This window comes from Carassius gibelio, chromosome B24 (genome assembly GCF_023724105.1).
Source record: "Carassius gibelio isolate Cgi1373 ecotype wild population from Czech Republic chromosome B24, carGib1.2-hapl.c, whole genome shotgun sequence".
Classification (NCBI taxonomy): Eukaryota; Metazoa; Chordata; class Actinopteri; order Cypriniformes; family Cyprinidae; genus Carassius; species Carassius gibelio.
In genome coordinates, this window is record NC_068419.1 from 14,762,126 (window position 1) to 14,789,741 (window position 27,616).

General features: G+C 36.4%; 1 protein-coding gene across 1 annotated transcript in view; it reads left to right on the forward strand.

Moving 5' to 3' along the window:
* Positions 1–27,616, forward strand: part of pou6f2 (POU class 6 homeobox 2) — a 93,180-nt gene that overhangs the window by 36,594 nt on the left and 28,970 nt on the right. The window contains exon 4 of the mRNA XM_052596695.1: positions 13,580–13,992. Coding sequence (XP_052452655.1) covers positions 13,580–13,992 — 413 coding nt within the window. The remainder of the gene's footprint in view (positions 1–13,579; positions 13,993–27,616) is intronic.

Here is a 27,616-nt window from a genome sequence, read left to right on the forward strand (position 1 = left end):
TTTAGCTTTAACAAAATAAGACCTAACTGCGTCAGCTGGGCATGTGAAACGTTAAGGGCACGGAGTGTCCTTCGGGTGTCAAGTAAAATCAAGCTGTTAATGTTTGACATATTGGTGGCGTTTGTCATCTTGAAACGGCTTCACCAGCTGCCTGTCCTGCCACATGCTGTTCTGTCCTGCGTGACTGGTGGCATTGTCACTCTGTTTAAACTGAGAAAAGAGTAAAAATCCCTGTCCTCGGAGAAAGAGAGTGAGGAAGAGAAACGGGGGTGGGGGTGTGTGTGAAGGAAGATTGGAAAAGACAATATTAATGGTAATCGGATATGGCTTTGTCCGTTTCGATCGAGGAGGCCACATTGCTTCGGCCCTCCTTTGGTAAAACTGAAAGAGACACACAAGTTGAGACCCAGGATGCAGGGCGGCCCACATATACAGTATGCCTCTGTGATTCTGCTGGGATTTAGCCTCCCTCCACTCATCCATGTTCGATACATATTTTATGGTAATTGCATCAGTCTACAAATAATTGGGAAGTGCCAGTAATGTTTTTTAAAGGAGTGAACTGGCAGTTTTCTCTCCCGATGAAGAACTGGTGCACGGAGGCCTGAAATAACTTAAGCCTCTCAAACTGGCATTAAATTAAACCTATCGTTTAGAGCGCGTTCACCGCGCCTCCTCCTAACCCAACACCCCCCCCACCGCCAAACCGCTGAGACTACAGCTCTCTGGAGGTAGAACATCTGAAGCAAAGCTCCATGTTTGTGCTGGCAGAGTCCAGCCCTGCGCCCATGCTCACTCAGATATGTAATGAAAGAGTAGGAGGCTGCTGGAGTAAGGGATATACATACATCCTGCAGACTGTTCAGCACACACTAGACTTGGGATTAAAGAAGCTATAAAAGTAATGACGGAAGGAGGTGGAGGAGGGAAGGTTTAGGAAATAATGGAATGAGTAATTGTAAGAATAAAATGTATTTTATTCAAAGAAGTTGTCAAAACTAGATTTATAGATTTGGGTTTAGATGTTTTTCTGTGCGAAAGTCGCTGCCATGATGCTAATGTGTTGTGGATGGTTGCCAGGATGATTGATCATGTGTTCTGAGTGGTATTTAGTGTGCTGCTATATACAGCTGGGTGTTTCTTCAACTTCAACTGGACACTTTATAAAACAAAAAGTGTTTATTTTTTTTTTACAAACTGTCTACTTTTGTTCTTTTTTATTTATGAAAGGCACATTACACTGTCTAGGAAACATATTAGCATGTCTTATTATTTGTATTTGCTATTTTATTAATACTATTGTTTTAATCAGACACAGGGATTCAACCCTGAAATATGAAGAAAAAAAACATTATTATATTTATGATATATAAACAAGGATTGAAATAGTAAAAGAACAATTTAATACTAACACAAATACTACTACATACATTTAAATGCATCATTTGAGATTTGGCTGAAATCACACTTGTGGAAAATTTCATGACTTAAAACTCCTGAACTGAATTAAAATGCTAAGAAGTGTAATAAAAATGTAACCTGCAATTATATATATATAATAATATTATATATATATAAATTCTTTAAAACAACTATTGCTTTTATTGATGAACATACAGTTCTTGACTGGAATCAGGTTAGTTAATTGAATATATGTTCCAGTTTGTGAGAATACAAAGTTTGAAAACAAGCAATGTCATTACAGCAGAAATACCAAGAAGTATTTGAGCCTGCACCAGTGTAGGTACCACTAATACTTAGAGCTAGTGGTTTGATAAACCAGACAGGACGAGTTCTGAAGCCCTTGTTTAACTGCTTAAAGCCCAGCCTAGTCATTCAGCACAGAGGTACTACATTCCTGTTGTAATTTTCGGTACCATGTCCCCTATCTTATTAAAATCCTTACATAGACTTCTGAGACACATTTCATAGGCTTTCTGTTGCCAAGCTCTGGAAATGGAAATTGATTAGTGATTTACATGGTCAGTGAGGGGAGCATGAACTGACGAAACATTGTAAATGAAATATTAGAGTCAGAGCAAGCGGAAGGCGAAAGAGAGATGGTAATCTGTGGGGACTGTTATTCCTGTCTGGAAGAACCGGGTAGCGTTTTTACATTTATCTGGGTTCTGCATGACTCGTAATGCTAATGGTAATTTCATGGGAGTGAAACGGAATGAAAATGGGGTTATCACACTCCACTGACAATGTGTGATTGTGCTCTGTCACAGGACCTCGTAAACCATATTTCATTCTTTTGCGAGTGTGTTTGTGTGTGTGAAGTGCATGTGTGTGTAATATGACTTATGGCTGAAACTCCCCTGCAGTTTACTGTGAGAACTCAAGGTTTTCCCTGAAACAATTAGACTGAAAGCGAGAACAAAATGTGTTTGCGTGGCGATAGAGAACTTGTCACGACCTGTACGCCTTCCCCCTTTGTGAAAAAAAAGTCAAGTTTGGCAAAGTCCAAAAACGCGTAGGCGTTCAAATGAATTTTGCTCTGGCAACTTACGACTTAAAAGAAGAAACATTTTGTCAATAAAGTACAGTGAAATCTCCAAATGAAAACAAGTGTATTGAATGTCCAAAGCGATCAATAGCAACCTCGCAGCTTATCATTGCTGACTTACAACGGAATCAATAAGAAACCTACACAAATCTGGCTTCGTCATTATGACTGTGCCGTTCAATCAATATCTAAAGAATCAGCCTATCAATACACATCACACAGCGTTTTAATACAAGTGCTATAGCTTTCTCTTTTCCTCTTTCGCTTAAGCCGCTGCAGGTATATTAACAATTCAATCCATAGAAACCCAGCAAACTTATTTTAATAAGGATCACTGTTCAAGCCGATAGTGAGTGACACATGGTAAGCGTTTCATTTGTCATTTCATATCAGATGAGACGCCTAAATCTGAGAGGGTCCAGAATTTGACCCTTCGGTTGGGTGAAGGTCTATATCTCAGATAACGCCGCTCGCCCTCCTCTCTCAGAAACACAAGATGCTGTGGTGATTTCTGACACGGCAGATGGTGCTGAAACCAAGCCCTTTTGGAAGCGGCAGACAGGCTAAAAGCTATCTGCGGTTTCTAATTGCCATCTCTGGGCCTAATTACCTTAATTAATAGATGTGCTTTCTGGGGAAGGGCTTCAGATTCAAGGGGCTTCTGTAAGTGTTAAGAGGCCCTAAAAGGCCCCGGAGGAAGACAGGCTGGAGTGTAATGGTCCCTGAGGGCTCCTTGCTGAAAACACAGCAGACGCATCAGGGTTGGATCATGTAGCCTGTAAGTAGACCACAGACGCGAGAGAAGAGGAGATATTGTCACATTAAACTCCTACATCTTTCACAAACAGGACAGAGTGTTGGACACTGCTGAAGGAGGAGAGGAGGGGGCTGAGGCAAAGAGACACACTCAATGTCTTATTTTGCCCTCAGATATGGAACTTTTCGACCTCTCAATCTTTCTTTCTCCTGTCTTTTTTAATTTCTGTCTGTTCATTGTCGGTTTGTTACTGTTAATTTTCTTCTGTATTCTCAAAATTTTATTCTAGGCGTTTCAGAATCATAATATTATGTATTTTATTTGATCACAGAATTCCTACATAATTTACATTTAGAATTTCCAGGCCTGGAAAAATAATTAGAGTTACTAGTACCCTAGAAATTCACCTAAATTACTACAATTCTAAAACATTGACATTTTTATAAGCAATAATTATTTATTTTTTTAATTCCTAAAATATTTATTTTGGTTAAATTTGGTGAGTCCAGTTTTATAATAATAAATAAACAAATAAATAAATAAATAAATAAAAGATCCTTATGTAATCAATCATGGAAAAGTCATTGAAAATTAGTAATTAAATAGTAATAACAATTAAATTAATAAAAAATTGCTACGGTTTTAATATATAATTCAGTAAAAAAATGGAAATGGAAATAGTAAAGCAATTTAAAGAAACCAAGCTACTGTTATTACTGTACCATGGTACTGCTACTTTTTTTTTTTGTAAGCCATTAAATTTTGAAGATGTAAAATGTTAACTGTAATAGTTAAAGAATACTATGGCTTTCATTATAATTTCTACTTTATCCTCTGTATTTTTTTTATGTTAAAAAGCTTCCAAAAAGCAATGAAAACCATAATAACTGTTCTATTCTAATTGATTGTATATTTTAGATTTCATTCATTCTGTGAAATTTTGTAAGTTTAAATTTGATCTTTCATTTAAAAATGACTAGCTATATTTTCTACTGAAAATTCTCATTTGAGATATTTAATATTATGATAATGTTCTCTTTTTATTATATTCTCAGAGGCAATGATGACCTTCACTGACAGAAAGTCCACATAATGTGTGCACGTTCTGTGTGCAGTACAGTATTTCATCATGATAAATCTCCTCTCTATGAGCCCTACGTGTGATATTAGCCAAAGCAAGTTCTATTTGCTTTCCCGGCCTGGGCAGTTAATGTCCATCAGCTAATAGGAAATCTGTTGTGCTTCCACACAATCTCTGACCATATTTCTTTCCTCTCATTCTCTCCTTGTTAGTCTTTCCCTCCATCTTTTTTTCTTCTATGATTTCCACCCCCTTCCTTTCCTCCTCCTCCTCCTCCTCCTCCTCCTCCTCCTCCTTCCCATCACGCCCGTTGTCGGTGTCCTGCACGAGCGAGAGATGTGCGCCTGTACGTCCGGGCCGCATATATTTGCTCTGATGATGTATTGTCCTGCTGAGGAGTTTCATTTACTGTGGCTGGCCTCTGCTGAACCTGTTGCTAGTCACTGAGCACGATAAGCGCATAAGTAGCACGCCACTTCATTCATCATGTATCGCTCAGACCACTCATATACCTCATAGGCCATGCAGGAGAGAAACTACTAAACCGGCAGAAAGGATCAGTGTGCTTTTTTTTTTTTTGAAAAGCTGAGGTCGTAATAAACATCATATGCTTGTTTTTTTCTTTTCTCCCCAAAGAGTTTTGCAAGGAAGACTGCTGTTTAAGATGTTGTTGCAAAATGGTTTGCGAGCTCGTGAAATGGTTCATTGTGTGTCAGGGACAACCAAAAAAAAAAAAAAAAAAAACGTGTTGAGCAACGTACACAAATTTGTACGCATTTGATATTTCGGGATAATTCGCGTTTCGAATCAGCGGGTGACTTTTCCAGTCGTGCTTTCTCACGTATTGGGTTTTATTCAAATGCATTAGGAATCACAAGCGGTGTCATGTCACTTAGAGCTCTACGTTTCAACAGACCGGCTGCCCGCGGGCACCGCGCTCTTCTCCCCTTCGTTCGGTAGCACGCAATGCTTACATGCTCCGCGAGACGAGCAAAAGGAATAATTAAAGAGGTGACAGATAGTGCAATAAGGATTTAGGGCAAATCCTGTTGTTTAAAGCCGTTTCATTCCATTGAAATATCTTTTTCTTTTACACACTTTCTCGGAGCCCTGGTTTACGCCCCGAATTGGTTTTTCGGTTATATGCGTACATATTCCGTCTTGTGTTTTCAAAGGCCGAAGCAAAGCACAATTCAGGCAGTGAACAACAAAGACCTTGTGATGTACGCGCATTGTCTTTAAATCACTTCATTTCGACGGCTCTGCCTGCGCAGCCTCGCGCTTATCAACTTAAGGAATGCAGCTGCAGGGCAGAACAACAATGATATAAAAAAATGCATTTTTAATAGCAGGCGGAACGGGAGCTCGATCCTCAAATCTGACTTTTCTAAAAAAATTCTTCGTTTCTAATACGGATGGAATTGCTATCGAAATCAGACTTTAAATGAGGCTGTAATATGATGTGGATGGGCCAATTCTGTGCTGTCGTCCACCTTTCCTCACTTTAAAAGTGCCCCCTCACCACCCCCCCCCATGCTTTTACTGTCAGTCAAAGAGCACTCTTTCTCCCTGGCGCATCAGGACCCGGCGGTATTGATTTTTCCACCCACTGAAACCAACTCGTGAGCATAAATTTTGCATTAGACACTAAGGGGAAAGCGGGCGGGGGGACAGGACCTCGAGAACTGGGCACATGGGACAGAGAAGGCAGACAGACAAAGATGCTCAGCGCAGGTAATGTTGGTGTGTTAAAGTAAGTGGTGTTTGTAAAAAAGAACCACACTTTGCGTAATATAAAAATATACTTAATTGCAAACTAAATGTATGCTTTTGGACACTTGCATGTTATTTGCAATTCATTTAATGGGTTTTTTTTTTTTTTTTTAGCTATATAGATTTTTTTACTCTTAAGTGGGATTTTAGTACATCTTTATATGTAATTGTAATCATAATTCTGTTTTACGGTTAAAAAAGGTAATTATATTTAAATATTATTTAAACTGAAACGTCTTTGTCATGTGTTCAAATATATTTGTAATTGCACATTTGTAATGATGAACTAGCACATGATAACTTCAAATGTAATATTGAATAACATATAACAAAGTAATCAAAGCATTTTATGTGCTTTAGTATTTAGTAATACATCAATACTTTAAAGCATGATATGAAAACATATTGTAAGTGCATTAGGAAACAATCATTCGTTTAAGTGGCCTATTATTGCCTTTCTATCATATTATTTGCAAGTACGTTGCTTTAAATTTACTTTGAAGATTTGAAGTTCACATAAAAAACAATTAAGCACATTTCTTGTTTTCATAAGGGATTGTAGGGATTACCTACCGAGTTTTACTTAAAAATGTCACATTGTGTAAAATGGGTTTTAAATAGGATTTTATGTTTTACTCTAAGAAAGATTGTAAATAAATAGTTTTAACTAGTGAATTTCCACCCAAGGCACTTTCTGAGGCTCTGTAAGAAGTTTTTATCATAAACTCTACTTTTACACCTTGTTCTCTCTGGAAGATGTCCCAGAATTCCTTTAAATCCCCAGCAGAGCCCATAGCAGTAATACACTTTGATCTGACATGCATGTCAGACTGGGGGCTTTGTGGTCTGATCCCAATACGCTGTCCACTTCAGCGCTATAAACACTCAGGGCCTCTCAACTGCAGTCTAACCTCTTTTCCATTTAACATTGTCTGATCCCAAACCAAATCACTGATAGAGAATCATGTAATAATGTCTGAGCTCCACTGTAAGCGCCGGAGATGCCATCTGCTAAAGATGGTACAGATTTTTCTTATTGATTTTTTTATTTTTTTATTCCAGGTCTTTTCTTTGGAAAAATTTTAGTAAGGTTTTTATTAGTTTTTCAATAGGTGTGAATGCATTTCCAGATATAGATTATAAAACAATTCGAAATAATTAATGGTTCTGTCGTATATATACAGTATGTGTGTGTGTGTGTGTGTGTGCGTGTGTGTAATAAAAATACAGTAAAAACAGAAATATTGTATTTACGTACTGTATATATATATCATATATTTTTACCATATTTCTTTTTTTACTTTATTTTTTATCAAAAAATGCAGCCTTGGTGAGCAGTAGAGACTTATTTTAAAATAGGTTTTATTTTTGATTTTATCTTATTGACTCTAAGTGTTCAAAAGATGGTGTATGAATAAATAGTATTTTTTTTAAATATATGTATACTATATATAAAGGAGACTGGGGCTACTTGTCACAGAGACTATTTTTCAATAGCTATAACGTTTTGAGTCAAAAGCCCAATTACATTTACATTTAGTCATTTAGCAGATGCTTTTATCCAAAGCGACAATGGAAGCAATCAAAAAAACAAAAATATGCAAGTGCTATAACACGTCTCAGTTAGTCTAACTAAGCAGAAATAGCAAGATCTTTTTTATTATATAATAAATAAAAAGAAAACAGATAGAATAGAAAAAACAATAGAGCAAATACACAAATTCCCAAACACTTGTTCTGCATTTTAGTTTCAAACATCTAGTTCAAAATCCATTTCCTCATTTTTTTTTTATTTTGCCTTTTCAGTTATAGTCTTTAAATAATAACATTAAATAATGGCAGCCTTTCATTTTAACAGTTAACCCCTTGAGAGGCATTTAGTGTGTTAACTAGCCCCAATTCTCTCTCTCTCTCTCTCTCTCATTCTCTTTCTGTTCATATGATTTTGACATTCTTGCTATTCATTCCTGTTTGGTGTCTTCATATTTTCATTATGTGACAATTTTTTTAATATTAGTAATATCCTTAACTAGTTCCCCCCAGCAAATGTTGTCACATGCAAGAACATGATCAGGCATCTCTTGTCGTTCCTTTTACTTGTTTTTACACATCTTTCACTTCCACCACAGCCGTTTCCCGCGAAATTAATTAACTCAGCGTTACTCACTTTGCCCTTGTGACTGGCCTTTAATTCACTGCGAAGCCTGTGTGTGTGTGACTTCATTTCTCTGTCACTATTATTTCGAAAGTGACCTGCATCATTAAAATCTAGTAAAGTGTACTGTTTTTAGCATCAATCCCTTTACCAGGTCTTTAACAGGATTAACATGTCAATCAATAAGATGCACATAATAGATTTTGCTTTTTAATTGTCATTTAACCTGTGTGTTACACACAATGAGCAATGTTTCCTATAATCTAACTGACACAGCTCAGTCTCAGATGCTCATGTTGTTGTATTTGTTAGGTGGAAGCTCGAAAGAAAGGGGTGTTGTATGGCATCCCGTATTAATGAGAAAGGTGGATACTCTGCTTTGCCCTGTACATTCTCTTCGACACTAGAAACAAAAATAGTGCCATCACCCTGTCGGTTCTTGATGACCTCTGCGCTGACCTCTGACAAAATCTGGCGCTCCATGCTTCACACACACCCACACACACTTACACACATCAAACCCACGACAGCTGATTTTTACACTGGGAGTTTGGCGCACACACGTATACCGGGTCACTGAGGTGAGAGGAATGAGCTTCTGTTAAACACAGGCGTCTCTGTGATCTGTTCTGGAGAATTCTGTTTGCTGCCACTTTGCTTGAGTTCTGGTCGGTCTCAAGAAGAAGAGAGGAAGAAAAAAAGTACTAAATTGGAGTGGCTTCAGGTGCAGGGAGGAAAAACAGAGCATCCGTACGTCAGGCAGGTCACAGAACCTGTCAGGACGGGCCTCGGCTTCATTTGTGAGCCCGTTGAGAAGGTTGCCAGGTATTATTTAATAACCATGAACTTTTAAGGGTCTGACAGGCTTTATATGTCTCCTTTTTACTTTAGCTTATTGAAAAAAATGAATTAAATAGGGAGGTAATATACCTGTTCATTTATTTTTTAATATGACGTGATTTGAATGTATTATGACCTTTAAAAGAGAAAAGGAAAGGCATACTGTATATAGTGTGCTATAAATAGTTGCTTTCTCCAAAGGCAGTGCATTTATTATTCATTTTTATTATAACGATGTTCGAGCCATACTAACACAGTGCTGAAGTATTTTCTAATTAAGTAAACTTGTGAAAAATATATTAACAATAATAATTAAAATAAAATAATAATAATACTAATATAGACATTTTGTAAAAAAAAAAAAAAAAAAAAAAAAGGATGTTGTGAAAAAAAAAAAACTTCCACAGTAAATAAAATTATTTTACATAAGTTTCACACACTCACACATGCATGCACACACAAATTACATGGAAAATAATAATAATAATAATGTACACTACTTTTCAGGAATTCAGGATCACTAAGATTTTGTAATGCTTTTGAAAGAAGCCCACCAAGTCGGCATTCATTCGATTAAAAAATACAGTAAGAACACTAATGCACATTTAAACAGTAATATTACTACAGCTTTAGATAACTGTTTTCTCTTTGAATATATTTTAAAACACTGTTTATTCCTGTGAAGCTGAATTTTCCGCAGCCATTTCTTCAGTGTCACATGATCCTATAAATCATTCTAATATGCTGATTTGGTGCACAAGACACTATTTTAAGTATTGACAACAGTTGTGCTGTGTTATATTTTTTAGCATTTATTTGAAAGACATAATTTGTAACATTATAAAGGTCTTTAAAAAACACTTTTAATCAGTTGAAAGCATCCTTGCTGATATACGTAGATAGATAGATAGATAGATAGATAGATAGATAGATAGATAGATAGATAGATAGATAGATATACTGTATATAATTTTATGTTGCAACCCTCTTATTCTACACTTTTAGTTGTATGACAAATTATGGGCGACAAATATCTATTTGAGAACGTATGAGAACTGCTAGATTCAACACATTACTATAGTGTCCCAGTATCCTTGAATTTTCTTCATTCTAGATGCGTGAAGTAAATACTGCTTTTACCATGGGAAGCCACTGTACATTTTCTAGTGGAACTGAATAGAACAGTGCAATTGTTACACTGTTCTACAAAGTTGCCATTATTACACGTGTTTCTCATTACGCAAGAAAGAAAGAGAGTTAGTGTTTTTTTCCAATAAAGTCAAGGCCGCAGTTGAATGTGCTCTTGAGTGCACATGAGATCCAGGCTGGGAACCAAATTCATACCATCGGGTGTTATGTTATCATTGTTCAGGGGGTTATAGAGGATGACTTTTATTCTGTCATGCTAAAGTGTAATCTGCTGTTTACTTAGTTGGAGTGTTCATATGAACAGAACACAAGGACGTGGAGATCAGATGACGCTTTAGCATGCTAGTATAAAAGTCATACGTTCGTGTATGTATTGTGTTTCAATGTATTCAGACCTTAGCAGCTCTGTTATTTCTATTGCTACTTACTCTTAAGCTCAAGGTCTGCTTCATCTTTTCCGCGCAGCGAGACCGGGTCTGTTTAAAGGAGAACGGAAGGTTAGCAATGTTTCGTAACGAGATGACAGAGTTTATAAAGCACTCGCTCTCAACCACAGTTTTACCTGCAGTGCTGCCCATATAATAGGGCCACATGGGGCTTCTCTCTCTCTCCGTCTCTCTATTTGTTTTCCTTTTCTTTATATTCTTTTGTTGTTCTGTCTCTTTCTCCGGTCTCACGACTGCTGCGGGAGGAGACCCTCCCATCGCCTTTGATCTTCCCCTTGGTTTCGATAATATTTTTGACAGGATTCAGGCTTTCTCTTTTCTTCATCCTTTTTTTTCTGTCCTCCTCCTATTCCTTTTCACTTATTTTCTACTTGTAGAAGCCCGCTCGGCTCCCTCTATAGTCGTGCGGTGGAGCGCCACATATGTACGCCCTGTCAAGGCCTGCGAGACAACTTGCCCCAACATTTCAAGCGCGAATTGGACTCTTGGAATTTTCCCCCGGCTCAGATGATATATATAATTCATGCTGGGGTGTGAGAGCGGTGTCAACGTGTCAGGCGATTGAAGAAATGTAAAAGTGGGCTGTTTACTGGTCGAGAGACACTCTTTTTTTTTCTTTTCTTCTCGGAGTAGAGGAGAGAGGGCTTATGGTTCATCAAAACCTCGCCTGCCTGTCCGGCTGTGATGCACGGGTAGCCACGCTAATCAAAGAAACGTCAGCACCAATGTGTTTTCTTAGTTATCTTATGGAACAGGAAAATGTGCTGGTTTTAATTATTCATCCACATCAATTAATTATGGACACATCTTGTCAAGTACGCTGTGCACAAGCACATGCTTGACAATACATTACAAGTCTCGCTTTGTAGCTAAGCATCGATCCATTGTTCAGCTCTTTTGTGATTTATTTTGGGGATGTTTATACTTTGCTAAAAAATACTGCAAATCAGAACAAATGACCCCTGATGTTAGAAAACTAGATTAAATCTATTGATTTAATGGTAATTAATTTATTGTTAATTATTGTTGATTTATTAATGTATTAATTTATTCACAATTTTATATGTGTGTGTGTGTGTGTGCAATTACCACAATGGCCATTTTTATTTTAAATGTAATTTTAAATATAGTACAATGAGCTCTTATGTGTCAAAAGATCAAAGGAATTTAGATTTCTCATTGCATGTCCCCTTTAAAATATACCAAAATTAAATTAGCTTTATGCTTTATATATTTATATATATGTGTATTATACACACACACACACACATACACTCTTTTGTGATTACTGTATGTAGCTGAAGTTAATACATATATTATTTTCATAAAAAAATATATATATATATATTTATATATATATATATATATATATATATATATATATATATATATATATATATATATATATATATATATATATGTAAATATTCTCTGAAAAAAGTAATAACTAAAGTTTTTTGGGAAAACATCACAAAAATATGGAAATTATTATTATTATTATTTACATTTTATTTTTGTGGTGTGCGTGAGCAGGATCATTTTAGAATCATGATACCTTTTGGTAATATGGTTGTCAGTCACAAAACTGTGTGGATTCAACACCTAAATGGGTTCAAATATTGAGATATTGCAGTGAGATATCATCTTAGTGCCACCAAAGGAGGACATCTTGGTCTATTTCTGTAGTAACTCCAAAATAATGGTGCCCATAAAATGTGTCTGACATCTTGGCTTTAAGTGCATTGCAGAAGAAACATCTCTGTTTGATGACTTCACAGCGAAGAGTTCATTATCAGAACGTTGAGCAGAGGTCAGGCATCTGTCTGAAAAACGTTCAAACAGAAGATCACATTGATTCCTTCTGATGTGTTATAGCAGTCTGTTTTTCAGTGTTGGCATTCATAATGTGTACGGATAATATGAGTTGACTTTTTTTGGTATGTGAATCATAATTCAGTAAGTGTAGGAATAAGGCTGATTTTGACACAAACATGAATGGAAGAGTCTCCTTTAAGAGTATAACCTAGGCCGTCTCGTTCTGTCATGGAATTTGTAAGTGAAGTCCAACTCAATATATAGGTATTTTAGAAATATTATATATTGTATAATTTTTTTTATAAACAAAAATCTTAAAAAAACAAAAATCTAACAAAATTGATTAAAATAATTTAAAATAAAAAAATGTCCTTATTTTCTTATCTAAAAAAATTATAATATTATATTATACTATTATAATGCTATATAATGTACTATATACAGTTTAATAATGCATTTTTGGCTGGTTTTCTAAAATAAAGAATAATTACCATTAATACAGTAATTTCATCTTTAAAATTAATGAGTTGTCATCCTGTTACTGTTACGCAAACGTCAATTTTCCTGTTTGTAGCTCTAAGGGCTTTTTAAAGCGGAGAGGCACATTTAAGAAATGCAGTGAATTACTTTAAATGATGTCTAAGAGTCCTCAAGATAAGATGGAGGATGTTCTCTGACTATAAAAGAATGGAACAACTTTTTTTTTTAAAGGACGGTTCTTACCTCAGATGCTTCTTGAAGTCTTCTGCTTGGGCTGTTCAATAATTACAATGTACCAGAAAAGATACTATGTAATGGCCAGCAATCAGTGATGCTTCTGCAATTACAAGCTAAGGAAAGGACTAAGTGGTACAAGCACCATCTTATTGTCCAGGCCAAGGGTTTATTTTTATTTGTAATTATTTGTGTTTTTTTTTGTGGTTTTAATACATGATGCTTGTCTTGTTAAAGGTAATTCATTTATTTATTTATTTTAACTATTATTGTTGTTTTATAAATACTTGCAAAGATCATGCAAGAAATAACATCTTCCTCTTTTTTTTTCTCATCACAGCTACCTCATCCCTAAACTCTCAGCTCCAGCATCTTCAACAGCTCCAACAGCTTCAGCATCACCAGCAACAGCATCATCATCATCAACAGCAGCAGCAGCAGCAACAACAGCAGCAACGAGAACGAGAGCAGCGTGAAAGAGACCAACAACGAGAACGCGAACGCGAACGTGAACGTGAACGTGAACAGCACCAACAGCTCTGTGGTCCAACGCATCTCCAGCCACCTAGCCATCATCAGCTCACTCCTCCGATCCAGTCACAAGTCTCTGGACCTTCTCCAGGCTCTGCCTCCATCTGTACCTCCTCCAATCATAGTTCAGCCCAGCCTCCTCAGTCTCCGCCCCCTCATAGGCAAAACCAATCACCAGCTCACAGCTTGCCATCACCTGTAACACCTCCTCTGCCACTACAGGTAATATTAAATTATTTTATTTTATTTTATTTTATTTTATTTCATTTTATTTTATTTTGTAACTGGGTGAATTTACTAAACACTTCCCCTTTAATATAATAACCACACTTTCCTGCATTTATGTTATTTTGCATTCAGCATTTTTATTTTTTATTTTAAATCATTAAAGTAATGGGACAAATTCACATAAAATGATAAATAATAAAAAAAAGAACTACATTGTTCTGCATTATTTTATTTTATTTTACACAATTAAAGTGATGGGAGAAATTCAATCAACACTTCCCATTTAAAATAATAACTGCTTTTTTTCTGCATTCATATTTTAGGTTGTTTTGATCTGCAAAAAAAAAAGGAAAAAGAACAAAACCTTTAATGTGATATCAAAATAAATTCCTCATATTTCCAGACAGCCGTAGCCAGCAACCTTTCTTGTATTGCTCCTCACCCAGTTCACCTCTTGTTTACACACTAAAAGTGAAGTTATTTAAAGCTGTAATATAAGTTGACTCGTGATGGGGAGCAGCTCCAGAGTGCTGCTTGGCATGGGGGCAGTTGAGACCGATCAACTCAATGTAATGACCCCTAAATATGATGTCGCCTCACTTAAAGAACTCATTCTTCTACATTATTCACAACATGTCTGGAAGAATGGAGCTCTGGAGTGAGACGAGGTCTAGGATGAATGTTAGAGAATGGGGCAGTAATTCAATTGAATGATTGAATCTGTCTGGGGAAATCTAGGATATTACAAATATTGTTTCTGGAGGAGGTGCCCGTTTGCCAAGCTTGTCCCTGAAAAAAGAATGAAAATTGAAAGTTTATTGTTAAGAGTTTATACCAGCCATCTTGCTAGCGACAGCAATAGACTATTATTGGAAATGAAGAGCTGCGGAATATTGAATTACGAGTAATGATGCTTTTGGTGTAACTTCATTTGAAACAATTTTATGATAATCACTTATTGACATGTTGTGAAAATGTATATGCAGCCGACTGAACCAGATTAGTTTTCAAAATATTTTATCTTTTTCAAATGACATCTTGCATTGGGAAGTCCAAAGAACCATATGCCAGTGCTAGCTGGATAAGATGAGTTTGTTGATATTTTATTTCGTTATCTGTTATTGTCATGCAGGCTTATAAAATTGAAACAAACCCCACAGATGGCAAACATGAATTGCTGTTGCTTCAGATAGCTAATGAGTTTTAAAGGGGCCATGTCATATAAAATTTGCCTTGATCCGACATTTTCATTAATAAAAAAGCTTTTTTGACAATGAAAATTTAACTTTCAGTTCTCAAAACTTCCTCAGAATTAGCATTTATTGAAAATAATCTGCAAAAAATACTGCATCATTAGTTATGGTCTTGACCCCTTCCAATTTTCACACAGCTTGTGTGTGTTTTAAGTAACAAATATAAGTGATATTTTCATATCTCACTCTTTTAGTGTGTCTGTCTATCCATCTGTTCTTCCTCTTCCTCTTCTCATCTGGCTGTCTGAGTCGGTCACTAATAACATGCCCTCTTCCCTACATGTCCCAGTGGTTTCATTTCGGTTTGAGAGAGGCCAGGGTCGCCTCTCCATCCTTCCCTGCATTCATCAGCGTCACAGCCCTTATTGCTCTGTGCTGTACCACAACACCACTTCCCCTTCCCCCTTTTTATGGCTGCCATCAGTTTAGTCATTTATTTCACCTTCTGTCCCTCTGCCCAGCCTGTATACTCACCAGCTGGATCCTATGGGCCCCCACACTTAATGGTCTCCAGAGCCCAGAACTAGTGGTTTCCGAGGGATTCTTTACGAAAGGCCAGCCATATATTTCTCCATTTGCAGTTGAAGCACACCTGATTTGATCTGTCAAGTTATCATCAAGCCTTTCTAAAACATGATTCAGAATAGAGTAAATGGAAGGGAGTGGCAGTGGGCCCTGCAAAAGCTTGGCTTTAATGCATGATGTTGCAACTCTCTGACTAGATGCATCTTCAGGTCTATATATAAATATAAATGTAATATACATGTATAGTGATAGATGAAGGTCATGTAGGTGTTTTGTAATTGTGTCTGTTGTAAGGGATAATGTAGAGTCAGCTCATCAGTATTGCAAAAAAATAGTGGTTAAAAATTGCTTATAATTCTTAAAATGCTTATACATTATTCTGCTTTTTACATGGCTTTTAAAAAAATAAATGAATATTGATACACAGCTCACAAAGTCAGTTAAATGAATTTAAATTACCTTAAATAATTTTCAAAGTCAGAAAAAAGATCTTTGATAGTATTGTGACAATCTAAGGAGCATCTTTCTAAAGTTGAAATACTACTTTAAACCAAGGCAAAAACTGCATTTGGAACCAGGACAGAGCCTTGAGGAACACCCTTCACTTAGGGGTGTGTTATTTAAACTTCTCTACTGGTTTTTAAATATTAGGACTTTCACTTACCAAGGTTTTTACCAAGGCGAAACTGCTTGAGGACCCAGGACAAAGTCTCGAGGAATACTCTTCACCTAGGGTGTGTTGAAAGAGCTTCTATGTATAGGTTTTTGAGCTGTAATTTTTGATTTTATCCCAGTGGTCCATGATTAGATTTTAATACTAAGAGTTATTTGTGATTATCTTGTTAATCCAAAGAGAGAGTGGCATGAGACGAAAGACGACGGCATGATTACCTTGCCCTTCACTGTGTGAGAGTGAGAAAAAGAGAGCGATAAGTGTGCATGTATGATTGTGTGTCAGGAGGGGTTTGAAGTTCCCGCTTCATGGGGGTCCACATTAACACTTAACCAATGTTGCTGTGTGTGTGTGTGTGGCAGGGTTTGCAGGCCGACTTTCCTGTGGGGCTTAAGTTGTAATTGGGCTTATGTTTATGTCTGCTTGAAAGTTATAGCATACGCCACCAGAGTGCTGTTACTAGCCGTTAGGGACAACCACAGTTAGATATTGCGAACACCTAGAGAATTTTGGGAATGTGTATTTCCAGGATCTGTCATAATTATCCCTTCTGGTCACACAGGTACCTCCCCGCCCTCTCAGTTCCCTTGCCTCCCATTCCTCTCTTTGGGTGTAATCATTTTAGTAAGGTAGGGCAGACAGGTCTCCTATTATTTGAAGACACCTAAAGGCCCCAATAGAGGCCTTCTGTTGCTGAACTGACAACATGACAGCGTGTTAGCATCCCACTCTGATAATACCACAGTCAGTGTGTCCAGTGTACGAAGCTAAGTGCTCACTGCCTGGACTCTTTCTCCCTCTGTCTCTCTCTCATTTTTCTTGTCTTGTCTTTTTTTTTTATTGGTCAAAAGTTCAGACAGGTGTTTTTTATTTTTTTTTTGTAAGTCTCTGACCCTGAACTTAGTACATTTAGACAGTTAAATTTTATGATTTTCCAGTAACATTTTTCTGTAGCCAGTATTGTTTTTACACTGATTTCAGTGGAGATTCATGCTTGTTTCATTATTTTAATCTAACTACAGTCTAACAAAAGTAGCATGAATTAGCAACAGCTACTAAGCCTGTATTTGGATGAATGTGGTAGCATCATTTAAACTTATAAATCTATTGTAACAAGTGCTGTCAAACGATTAATTGTGATTGATGGTATCCAAAATGAAAGTTTTGTTTGCATACTATGTGTGTACTGTGTATATTTATTATGTATTTAAAAATACACATACATACAGTATATATATTTAGAAACTATTTACATGCTTTTGCATGTATATAATTGTATTTATATTATTTATATTACAGATAAATATATTTAATATATTAACATATTTTTCTTAAATACATACATGTATGTCTGTGTGTTAATAAAGACATTATAAATAAACATAGTACACATATTATGTAAAAAAAAAGTTTTATTTTGGACGTGTTTGACAGCACTAACTGTAACATATAATAAATAAAATAAATAACAAACTAGGAATAAACTGTTCATCAACTTTTTATTGAATCAAACTGATTTACTACAAAATACTATCTATTAACTACTTCAATCTATTAACTAATCTACTATTTCTTCAAAAAAGTACTCTTTAAACAATTTTAAGCAGGAAAATGAATTGATTTGGAAAATGAATGAGCAGGAAAATGAATTGAATTGAATCGTCAGCCTACCTAAAAAAAAAAACAAACAAAAAAAACAAAACAAAAAAACAATGCCCCTATGTTATTCTGACCATGTATAACTTTCTTTTCTCTGTGGAACACAAAATATTATGTTTTGAATAATGTCTCTATGGTTTTCAGACCCAGGTGATTTTATTTTATTTCAAAATATCTTCTTCTGTGTTAGTGCCGTTCCTATTTCTGTTTAGCTCTCACAACACTGTTATTAAAATATTACTATCACAATAATTTAATCCCAAAATTGAAAAACTTCCTTTCTGTTTTTTTTAAAAACTGTGATTTATTTTGCCTCACAGCAAACTCTGTTTTTGAGAGGCAGCATAAAAAAAAAAAGAAGCAGGGGAGGTAGAGACAGGCTGTTGTGACGACAGCCAGACGGTGGAGATTATGAAATTTGCCTAAGTGTGTTAATTGGCTGATTAGCGGGGTGGCTGGATTTGCAGGTGCTGATTGATTGGAGCGACAGGGTTTCTCCACGCTGAGGGGACTCGGGGATTTGAGGAGGAGGGGGCAGCTCGGTGGGCAAGCCGGTTACACTGGAATTGATCTTAATTAGATCTGAGAGACCTGCCACAGCAGAATGGTCACAGCGATTAAAATGAAAAACAGGAGAAATTACTGATCAAATTAATCATAATGTCAGCCTACAGCTGTAGGTCTGCTGTAATTTGCCACTCCACTGGCTTACATCAGCCCTGAGCCACACGCACACACTGATCTGTGCACAGAGAAAGAGAGAGAGGAGAGCAGGGCAGACCATCCACACACACACACACACACACACAGCCAGGGCGTACTGATATAGGCACATATACAGTATATCAACTCATGTTTTGATGATTTTGTGGCAAATGGTTGAACTGCCTTTTGTGGAAACTTTGATACATTTTTTTTTTCAGAATTCATTGATGAATGTAAATTTTCAAAGGAACATAATTTATTTAGAGTAGATTTTTGTAAATACATAAATGTATTTACTGTCACTTTTTGGATCAGTTTAATGCAGCCAATTTCACAGCAAGTAAAACTACTATTCATGGTTCGTTCACTAACAGACCTTGACCTTGCCATTGTGTCTGCCTCCATGGTTCCAGGGCAGACAGGAAGACACAGAGAGAGAGAGAGACAGGAGAAACAATAAGGGTACAAAGAGATCTCCTGTCTGGGTGTTTGTCTGTACGGTCTTAGCTAAAGGGTCAAGGTACAAAGCTACGCCATTCTGATGACGAAAACATATTCATTACTGGCAATTTTCAGATTTTCTTAATTAAAAAAAATAAAAATAAAACTTTTTTAAAGTAATTTAAAGCCATAGTTCACTCAAAAATAAGCTAAGCCCATTCACATAAGAAAATGCATAAATTCAAATTTTGTACATCCATGTGATTCTGAATCTGCGTCACCTCAATAACTACCATTGAGACAGCAGTAACGGACTGTTTTCTCTAGGTACTGTACATGGACCTCGGGCCACCTCGGGCTTAGCTGTCTCTCTTCTTTCTCTCAGTCAGAGTGGCAGTAAGGGTCTGCCCGGACCCCCGACCCAGAGTCTTACAGCAGTAATTACAGGCTATTGCCTGGTATTCAGCCAACGGCAATTTACTGGCTCAGCGTATGGACGACTCACCCCTGTCTCCTCTAGCTCTCTCCGTTTTGCTCTTGCATTCCTAACTTTCATCGCTCTCCCCTTTCCCTCTCCCCTGACCCCTTTTCTGTCTCTCTCACTCGTTCATACTTTTTCTCAACCTCTCTAGACTGTACTGCACCCTTACTTGTCCATCTTTTACCCCCGCTTTCTCTCCCACTTGCCCATTGCTCTAAGACACACCCCTCCTGATGTACTGATGTGTGCCACGGGAGCCTCAGACCCACGAGTGCTGCAATTATGCCTCGTCCTTTCTATTCTCTGCTCCTCTCTTCTCTTCTCCTTTCCTCTCATCTACCTCCCTCTATCTTTGTCCATTCTCCGCCATTCCCCAGCAATCAGCCATCATTATAGCTTGCTCCTGAAACCCCATCCCTGCCAAGGTCAGGTGCCCTTCCAGCGCACATATGCTCATGTACAGACACTTATACACACACATGCCAGTTTTGTCTTTCCTAATGCCCCCCTAAAAATATGTTTTTTGTCTCTCTTAGGGACAACCCCTTTATTATAATAAAACAGCATAAAGACTTAAAGGTTATCTAAAAGAAAGTTTTTCTGTAATTTTTCAACTGCTTTTTAAAGCAACACCCCAAAAATCCAAAATTTTTCAGCAACACCCATCCAACCACTTGTCAACAGAGAGCACTTTTCACAATACAATCAGTTCTGATTGGATAAAAAAAAATTATATATATATATTGCATTTCACTTGTTAGAGTTACTAGAGTGCATAATAAAACTATGCAGTGTTTCATGTTGACATTAATAATGTGTGTAACATTTTTCTGTGCAACGGGCTGCCTAAAGAATGTGTAATTAGGTTGTAGGATTATTTAACATAGGATTCTTTTATTGTGTTTTGTTAGATCTTAACACAGTCCTTCCTATGGAGCAGAAGTTTATTTTAATGGCAAATAAATATTTAACCTCTGTTCTGTTTTAATTTTTCCTTTCCTCTCTTGTTTTATCCATGCTCTGTATGGTCTCTCTTCGATCTCTTCTATTTCTTCTTCTTCTTCCTTCTCCCCCTCTCTCTCACTCTCTCACTCACTCATTAATGCAGCCCAACAGACAGCCCTTCTTAAGAAGGCAGAAAATTGCCTTACATAACGAAACTCCCACTATATGAAAATACAAATGTGCACTGGTGACTGAAGCAGAAAATAAGACTATTGCCCATCAACAGCAGCACAGCGTTTGGTATGAATAATTATAAAGCATGTGATGCAGCCAGTGAGGAAAATCTGGGTGCTGAAAGCAAAGCAACTTTTTATTTACCTAAAATGAGGGATTATTTTCAGAAAAGAAAAAAAGAAAGAAAAGAAAAGGCAGCACAAATAAGAAATAAAAGACTTCCAACTGTAGATATTTGGATATGACAATTTGATATTTACAATAAGTAACTTAATATATTCTGCATATTTAGAGTAACTGGTTAACTGGTTAAAAATCCATTATGATTATAAGAATAAATAATAATAATATTGACTTCTTTTTTACCACAGGGAAAAAAAAAAACTTGATTTAATTTAAAGAATTTATAATATAGTTTTATTATAAAACCATTATTACCCATTTTTAATGTTTATTTTACAGTTTTGGATATGCTCATATTTCCCATCCTAGTTGATAGAGGCTGTACATAATTCTATGAGTAAAAAAATTAAAATAAATAAATATTCATGGTAATATCAGCAAGTTGGCATCTAAATGAAATGTTATTGAGGGAATTAACTGTTTTTCTGTCGCTTCATCTCTCTTTCTCTCTCTTTTACTAAATAATAGGGGTGATCTTCAAGGTTCTGTCCTGGGCCCTATTCTGATAAGTTTTTTTTCTTAGACAAATCCTTCTACAACTCTTCCTTGCTATAATATTTATGCCTGCATCACCCTCTCCTTCACAAATATCATAAAAGTAATACATGATGCATGTTAACACGGGATAATTGTGTGGTTAGGGAAAACACATTCATAATAGGATTCATCACTTGTTAAGTTTGTTCTGAACCCTGTAAACTGCCCAGAAAAAACACAGGGAAAAATCTGGTCAGTGTTGTGTTCAAATGTTGTCAATTCATCACTCCACTTAGGGATGAGTGTGTGTGTGTTAAAGCTTAGTTTAGTGTATTTGCATGTGTGTGTGCGTATAAATGGATACGTGGGCCAGGTTTGTGTTTGTGTATTATCGATCGGACCTCTGACCACATCATAGCCACAGAGCCCTGCTCAGTCACCATTAATCTCAGTGCTCCGAGTTCTCAAATGGCAGCTGGCAGCCCCAGCTCCAAACCCAACCATTTCTCTTCATTAGCTCGGCTCACTCTGAGACGCCATGCGGAGGAGTAATCATTTACCATTATTCTAGTTATGAAACTCACACACAGCTGACGCTGGGCTTTATTGAATAGAGGCCATCAAAAGATCACCAGCCATTGATTAAGCCAATATTAAAGTCATTCAAATGCTGGATCTGTATGTCAGACAACAGCAAGTGAAAAGAGATGGCATTCTGTTTAAATGCCGGAGAGGAGAATTTGACATGATGAATTAAAATAGTTGAAGTTTCCTGTTCTGTAGTTTTTCACTTAGATTAAGCTGTGCAATAGTTTGCTTTCAGTCATTTAAAGACAAACAGCCATTTATCATTTTGCATTTGATGTTTTTATTAATTTTATCATTTTTTTATCACAGGAAATTACAGGGGAGATTAAAATCTGATGGAGACCTGGTCTCAGGTGGGGATCAGAAATATAATGTCAACTTTCCACAAAACTGATGGTCTCTCAAACAATTTGTTTTAAAATAGTAGCGAGTCCGAGTCTCACAGTTTAGATCTTTTGTTTGTTTGTTTTTTTCTTACGGAAATACTAGTTTTATATGTGTTACACTGCAGTCAGCAGTTTTGCTTGGAACTTTAGTTTTGCAGCAAACATTTTCATTAATCAATCACATGGAAATGCGGCCAAAAAACATTTAAGGGTGATTTTTCAATTGGAAAAATGATGAAAGATGGAATTTGTAAATATATAAATAAAATATACATTTATTTAAACCTTACTGGAGGTTACCCAGGACTGCCTCTTTGCAGCAAAAATAGAGCAAGGATGACTGATGGCTTAAAATTCTTGTATGGATTTTAAGGGCTATAGTTATTGAAGCAGGATTTTGTATAATGACACCAAAAGCAGTTAATTATGCCTGGAGTTAATGAGTCACATGATTGATTGTCAGCACTGGGTAGTTCATCACATCTTTATAGGTACATTTGTCATTCATTTCCTTCCTTGTTCCTCTGTCATTTGCATTCTGGCCTGTTAAATGTGACCCCTTTTGCCCCCTCTTTTCCCAACAGTTGTGCTTTTTATCTGATGAAGTGTAGCATTTTAAACAGCCCTCGTGTGCGTGTGTGAAGATGAGTCCCTTTACGCTGCCACACAGTTTTCATCGCAGTGCATCATGGGAGAACTGACCCAAGACTTCCAGCTTAGCTTCTTCAACTTTACAGCATTGCATGTCTTTTTTATTCCTGTTTTTCTTCCTCTAGCTTTTTACTCTCTCACCTATTCTTCCCTCGAGTCGGTATATTTCTGTTTTTCTCTCAGCTATTTATTTATTTGTCAATGGGAAGGTGAAATGGGTCTCTGTAAGTAGCGTTTTTAGTGTGAGGAGTCCAGAGGATACGGCAGGTGATGTGCTCCAGGGGTCCAACAGGGGAGCTGAGGTGTTTGGGACAGTCTAATGGTGTTTTGATGTACCCGGGCAGAGGGGAGGCTCCAGGCTGGGGAACGTGGGAGAAAGAGACAGGGTTTTTTGAAGGAGGTAGCATAAGGTCTGGAAGTGATGCTGGGGAGACTGTGAGCATGCTCAGATGTGTCACTTCTGATTATGTCCACTCTCTATAATGCGAAAACAGAGAGACAGAGAGAGCAAGAGGGAAAAGAAAAAAAAAGGATGAAACAGAGGTGTGATTGTCTTAGGAACTGCTATGATGCAAAAACAATTTTCTTTCAGCTTTTCAGATGTTTAATAGCAGTCCTTGTCAGATCTGTCCAGACACTGAATGTGTTGTCTATTGTCCTATTTAACTGATAAAGAAAAGCTGCACATTGAAGAAAAAAAAGTTTAATAATATATATTGAATTAAAAGTCCCCCCCTGCAAAAACATTTCATTTTGGCTTTATAGATGTTTAATCACAGTCCTTGTCTGACTGAAGACTTTCATAGCATGAAAAAATAATAGCATGTTCAGATAATGTTTCTTGAAACAAATTATTTTTATAAACTAATTAGCAATGTTAAGCATTTGTTTTCTTTAATAGATAAATCTAACAAAATTTTGTGATTTTAAGAAAGAATTTATTGCCTAATTGTCACGTCACATTTAAACAAAAATGAAAAACCTTTAACACTCGTTTTCAATGAATATTAATGTAAAAATCTAAATAGATTTTTATTATTTAAACTTAAAAAAAATAAAAATCTATTTAGATTTTTACATGAATATTCAGTGAAAACGAGTTAAAGGTTTTTCATTTTTGTTTAAATGTGACGTGACAATTAGCCAATAAATTACTGATTAGCCAAATTACAATACAAATATAATATGAACTTTATTTTATGGATTTTTTCTGAAGTTGGTTTCCCACATCCATCATGTTTTTTAAAATCTTTTTTTTTTACATCTTTGATGGTGGTGTTTTAGCAGAGAAAGCGATTAAGTCTACATTTCTAGTCTGAACAGAACAGGCAGAAAATGAACTCTAGCTTTTGGAGTGCTCACTTTGATGTCCAGAAGTCCCCTGCCATGGTAACGGCAAGCTGTTTTTTCCCTTGTTCAGGAGATTACATGGGTTGTTGCTCCATCTGACCCCGCTGGTCAAACGGCCATTGCAGGCCTCGGAGAACTTAATAGAGTTTAAAATTTACTCACTTTGCCATGAGGCGAAACGTGTAAGAAGGATCTCTTTCTTTCTTTCTTTCTTTCTTTCTTTCTTTCTTTCTTTCTTCACTGAGGACTTGATTAATGGCTGCTGAAAATTCAACTTTGCCATCACAGGAATAAATTGTATTTTAAAATAGATTTAAATAATGAATAATAATAATAAAATAATTTATTAAATAATTTAACATAATAAAAAGTTATTTCAATTGTTGTAATGTGCAGCATTTGTGAGCATAAGAGACAAAAACATTAGAAACTTATTAGATCAAGTCATCTCTATCAGAACCCTTCAACTTTAACCTGAGAGGAGAAAAAGAGACAGAGAAAGAACAGGCGTTTTGTCACATTTACTCTAAAAGGTGCTTTTCTGTAAAAAAGGATGCCGACTGTTTAGACTCACACACACAAAGATACAATCAACACAAATAGTGGAGCGGTAACATGGTTTCCTGCCTCCCCACATGGCTCCAAGTGGAGGCAGCCTGCCGGAAAATCACCTGTTTAGATGACAAACACTGCAATCCTCTGCAATCCACACATTCTCCATGTCTCCTTCCTGCTGCCCCCCAAGTTACGGACTCTTAATCTGCCCCGCTGTGCTGCTGAGTGTTTTATAATGGGCTTAAATATTATTGATCGCTCCAAAGAAACAGTAAACAAAAACTGAACAATAAGGCCTTTTCCATATATGCCAAACATATAAAAACATGGCATACGGTCCGGCACATTTTATTTACTTAATCTTATACTTTCACTTTAATTTCGAATTTAAATATAAACTATAAAGATCATTGATTGCATGAGTTTTTTAAGGTTTACAGACATCCTCAAAATGTAAAAATGTTGTACAGCATACAAGTACAGCATGTAAAATACATATTCGTATGATAGATGATGACAAATCTGAATGTTAAAATCTAAGAAATTAGCTTGCAATACTTAAAAATATCCAATATGAGTCAATGGTGATCAATTGAAAACCAAATAGACTACAATTTAGCGGCTGCGATCACACTTCATCTTTAAGATAATTGCTCTGAGACTATGTTTGATTCTCTTCTCAAGTTAAGCTAGGAAATGAACTAGAGCAGATTCAGATGTCAGTGGATCACTGAAGATGATCCTGTATGTATCAGCTCATGTAATTCACAGGCCTTCTTATCATTCCCGGAGAACGCATTTCATCTACTCCGTCAGAAAGAAAGTGAAGGGGAGAGAAAGAGAGAGTGTTTGCCCTCAGATAGGGTGAGAGGATTATCTATGAATTCAATCCCTGCTTGATATTGCCATCCTTGTCCATCTCTCTCTCGTGTGCGCTTTCTCTCTGCATCTCACCCCCTTCTCAGAAATACATGTTTTTATTATCTGAAGATGTTAGTCCGAGATAAGATGCTCCCTACGCAGCCAGACACCTTTCCTGCAATCACAAAGCTATTCTGCTTTTCTATTTAACAGAATAAGCATTCACAGTGTCACTGGGTTACTCGGTAGGAAATCGCAAGCGACTTGAAATTTTACTAAAGCGCGACAATAAAAAGGATGAGTGCATTAGACGGAGTGTTGAGAAATAATTTGCGGTTGTTTTAAAGTAGCGTCTCCATGCCGCCTCTGCATACAGGAGAATCATTTGCAAATCTCTTGACAAATTCTGAAGATGAAAGGCTGAAATGTCCTGAAGTCTCGGAGAGCTTTTACCGCTCACAATAGCCACATGGTGAGGCATTGAGGAGCTAAAATCGTTGCCCTTAACATTTTGGGTCGCTGATATTATCAACTGGCACTTGACTTTTGCAGAAGGACAAAGAAACGCCGGCCACAAAGAGGCGATTTCTGTGATTAGTGATAAAAAAGGGTGACTTTCAGTCCAGGGGACATAGTATCAATCTCAGCCAATTTTAGGCCACCAACATGAAATATGATTTCATAAGACAAATGCGGTGTCATTCTTAATGTGCTTAACCTTTACTGTCAATGAAAAAGTATTGATCGCTCCGTGGTATTTTCTCATCATTTGATTTCAGAGAGCCTGGTAATATATGATGGTGTGATAAGATGAAAGATGAATGGCAGCTGAATGCTCTCACTTTAACAAAGCTGAATGGCCCCCGCTGAGAGATGGGGGGTGCGGACAGAAGAGACAGGAAACAGGAGGAGAATATGGGCTGAAATTTGTTAGACACGGTTACTTCCTTAGTTCCTTCTTCTACTTCTTTAGTTCACCCCAAATTTTAGATGCTATCATCATTTACTCATCCTTGTGTCATTCCAAACTTTCCTTTTCCACAAAATAAAAAGGAAAGAATGCTCTGACAATGCTATCGGTCCGTCCGTCCGTCTGTCCATAGCATATATATATATATATATATATATATATATATTAATACTTTTATTCTGTAAGGATACATTTTAAATTGATAAAAAGTGACGGTAAAGACATTTTGCTGTAATATTACAAATAATTTATATTTCAAATAAATACTGTACTTTCAAACTTCCCATTTGTTAAAGAATCTGAGAAAAGAAAGAAAGAAAAAACAAACTATCATAGTTTCTACAAAAATTAAAGCACAACTGCTTTTAACTAGTGGTGGGCGATACTGCAAAATTTGGTATTGATCCGATACCAAATAGCTACATATAGGGTCAGTATTGACGATACCGATACCAATACGATACTTTTTACTTTTGTAGGGGAGTGCAGTAGGTCTATGTCATTATTTCTGATGTGAATGAATGATCAGTTATTTAGGCAATATTTTTTATTAATGTATTGAAGTGAACAAAATTATTAGCTATTAGGCACTGTAGAACGAATTATTAAAAAAAAAAAAGATTAAAAAAAATATCTCCCTTTTTTTCTGGTTTTAAAAGCAAATGAAATAAAGTGCACTCT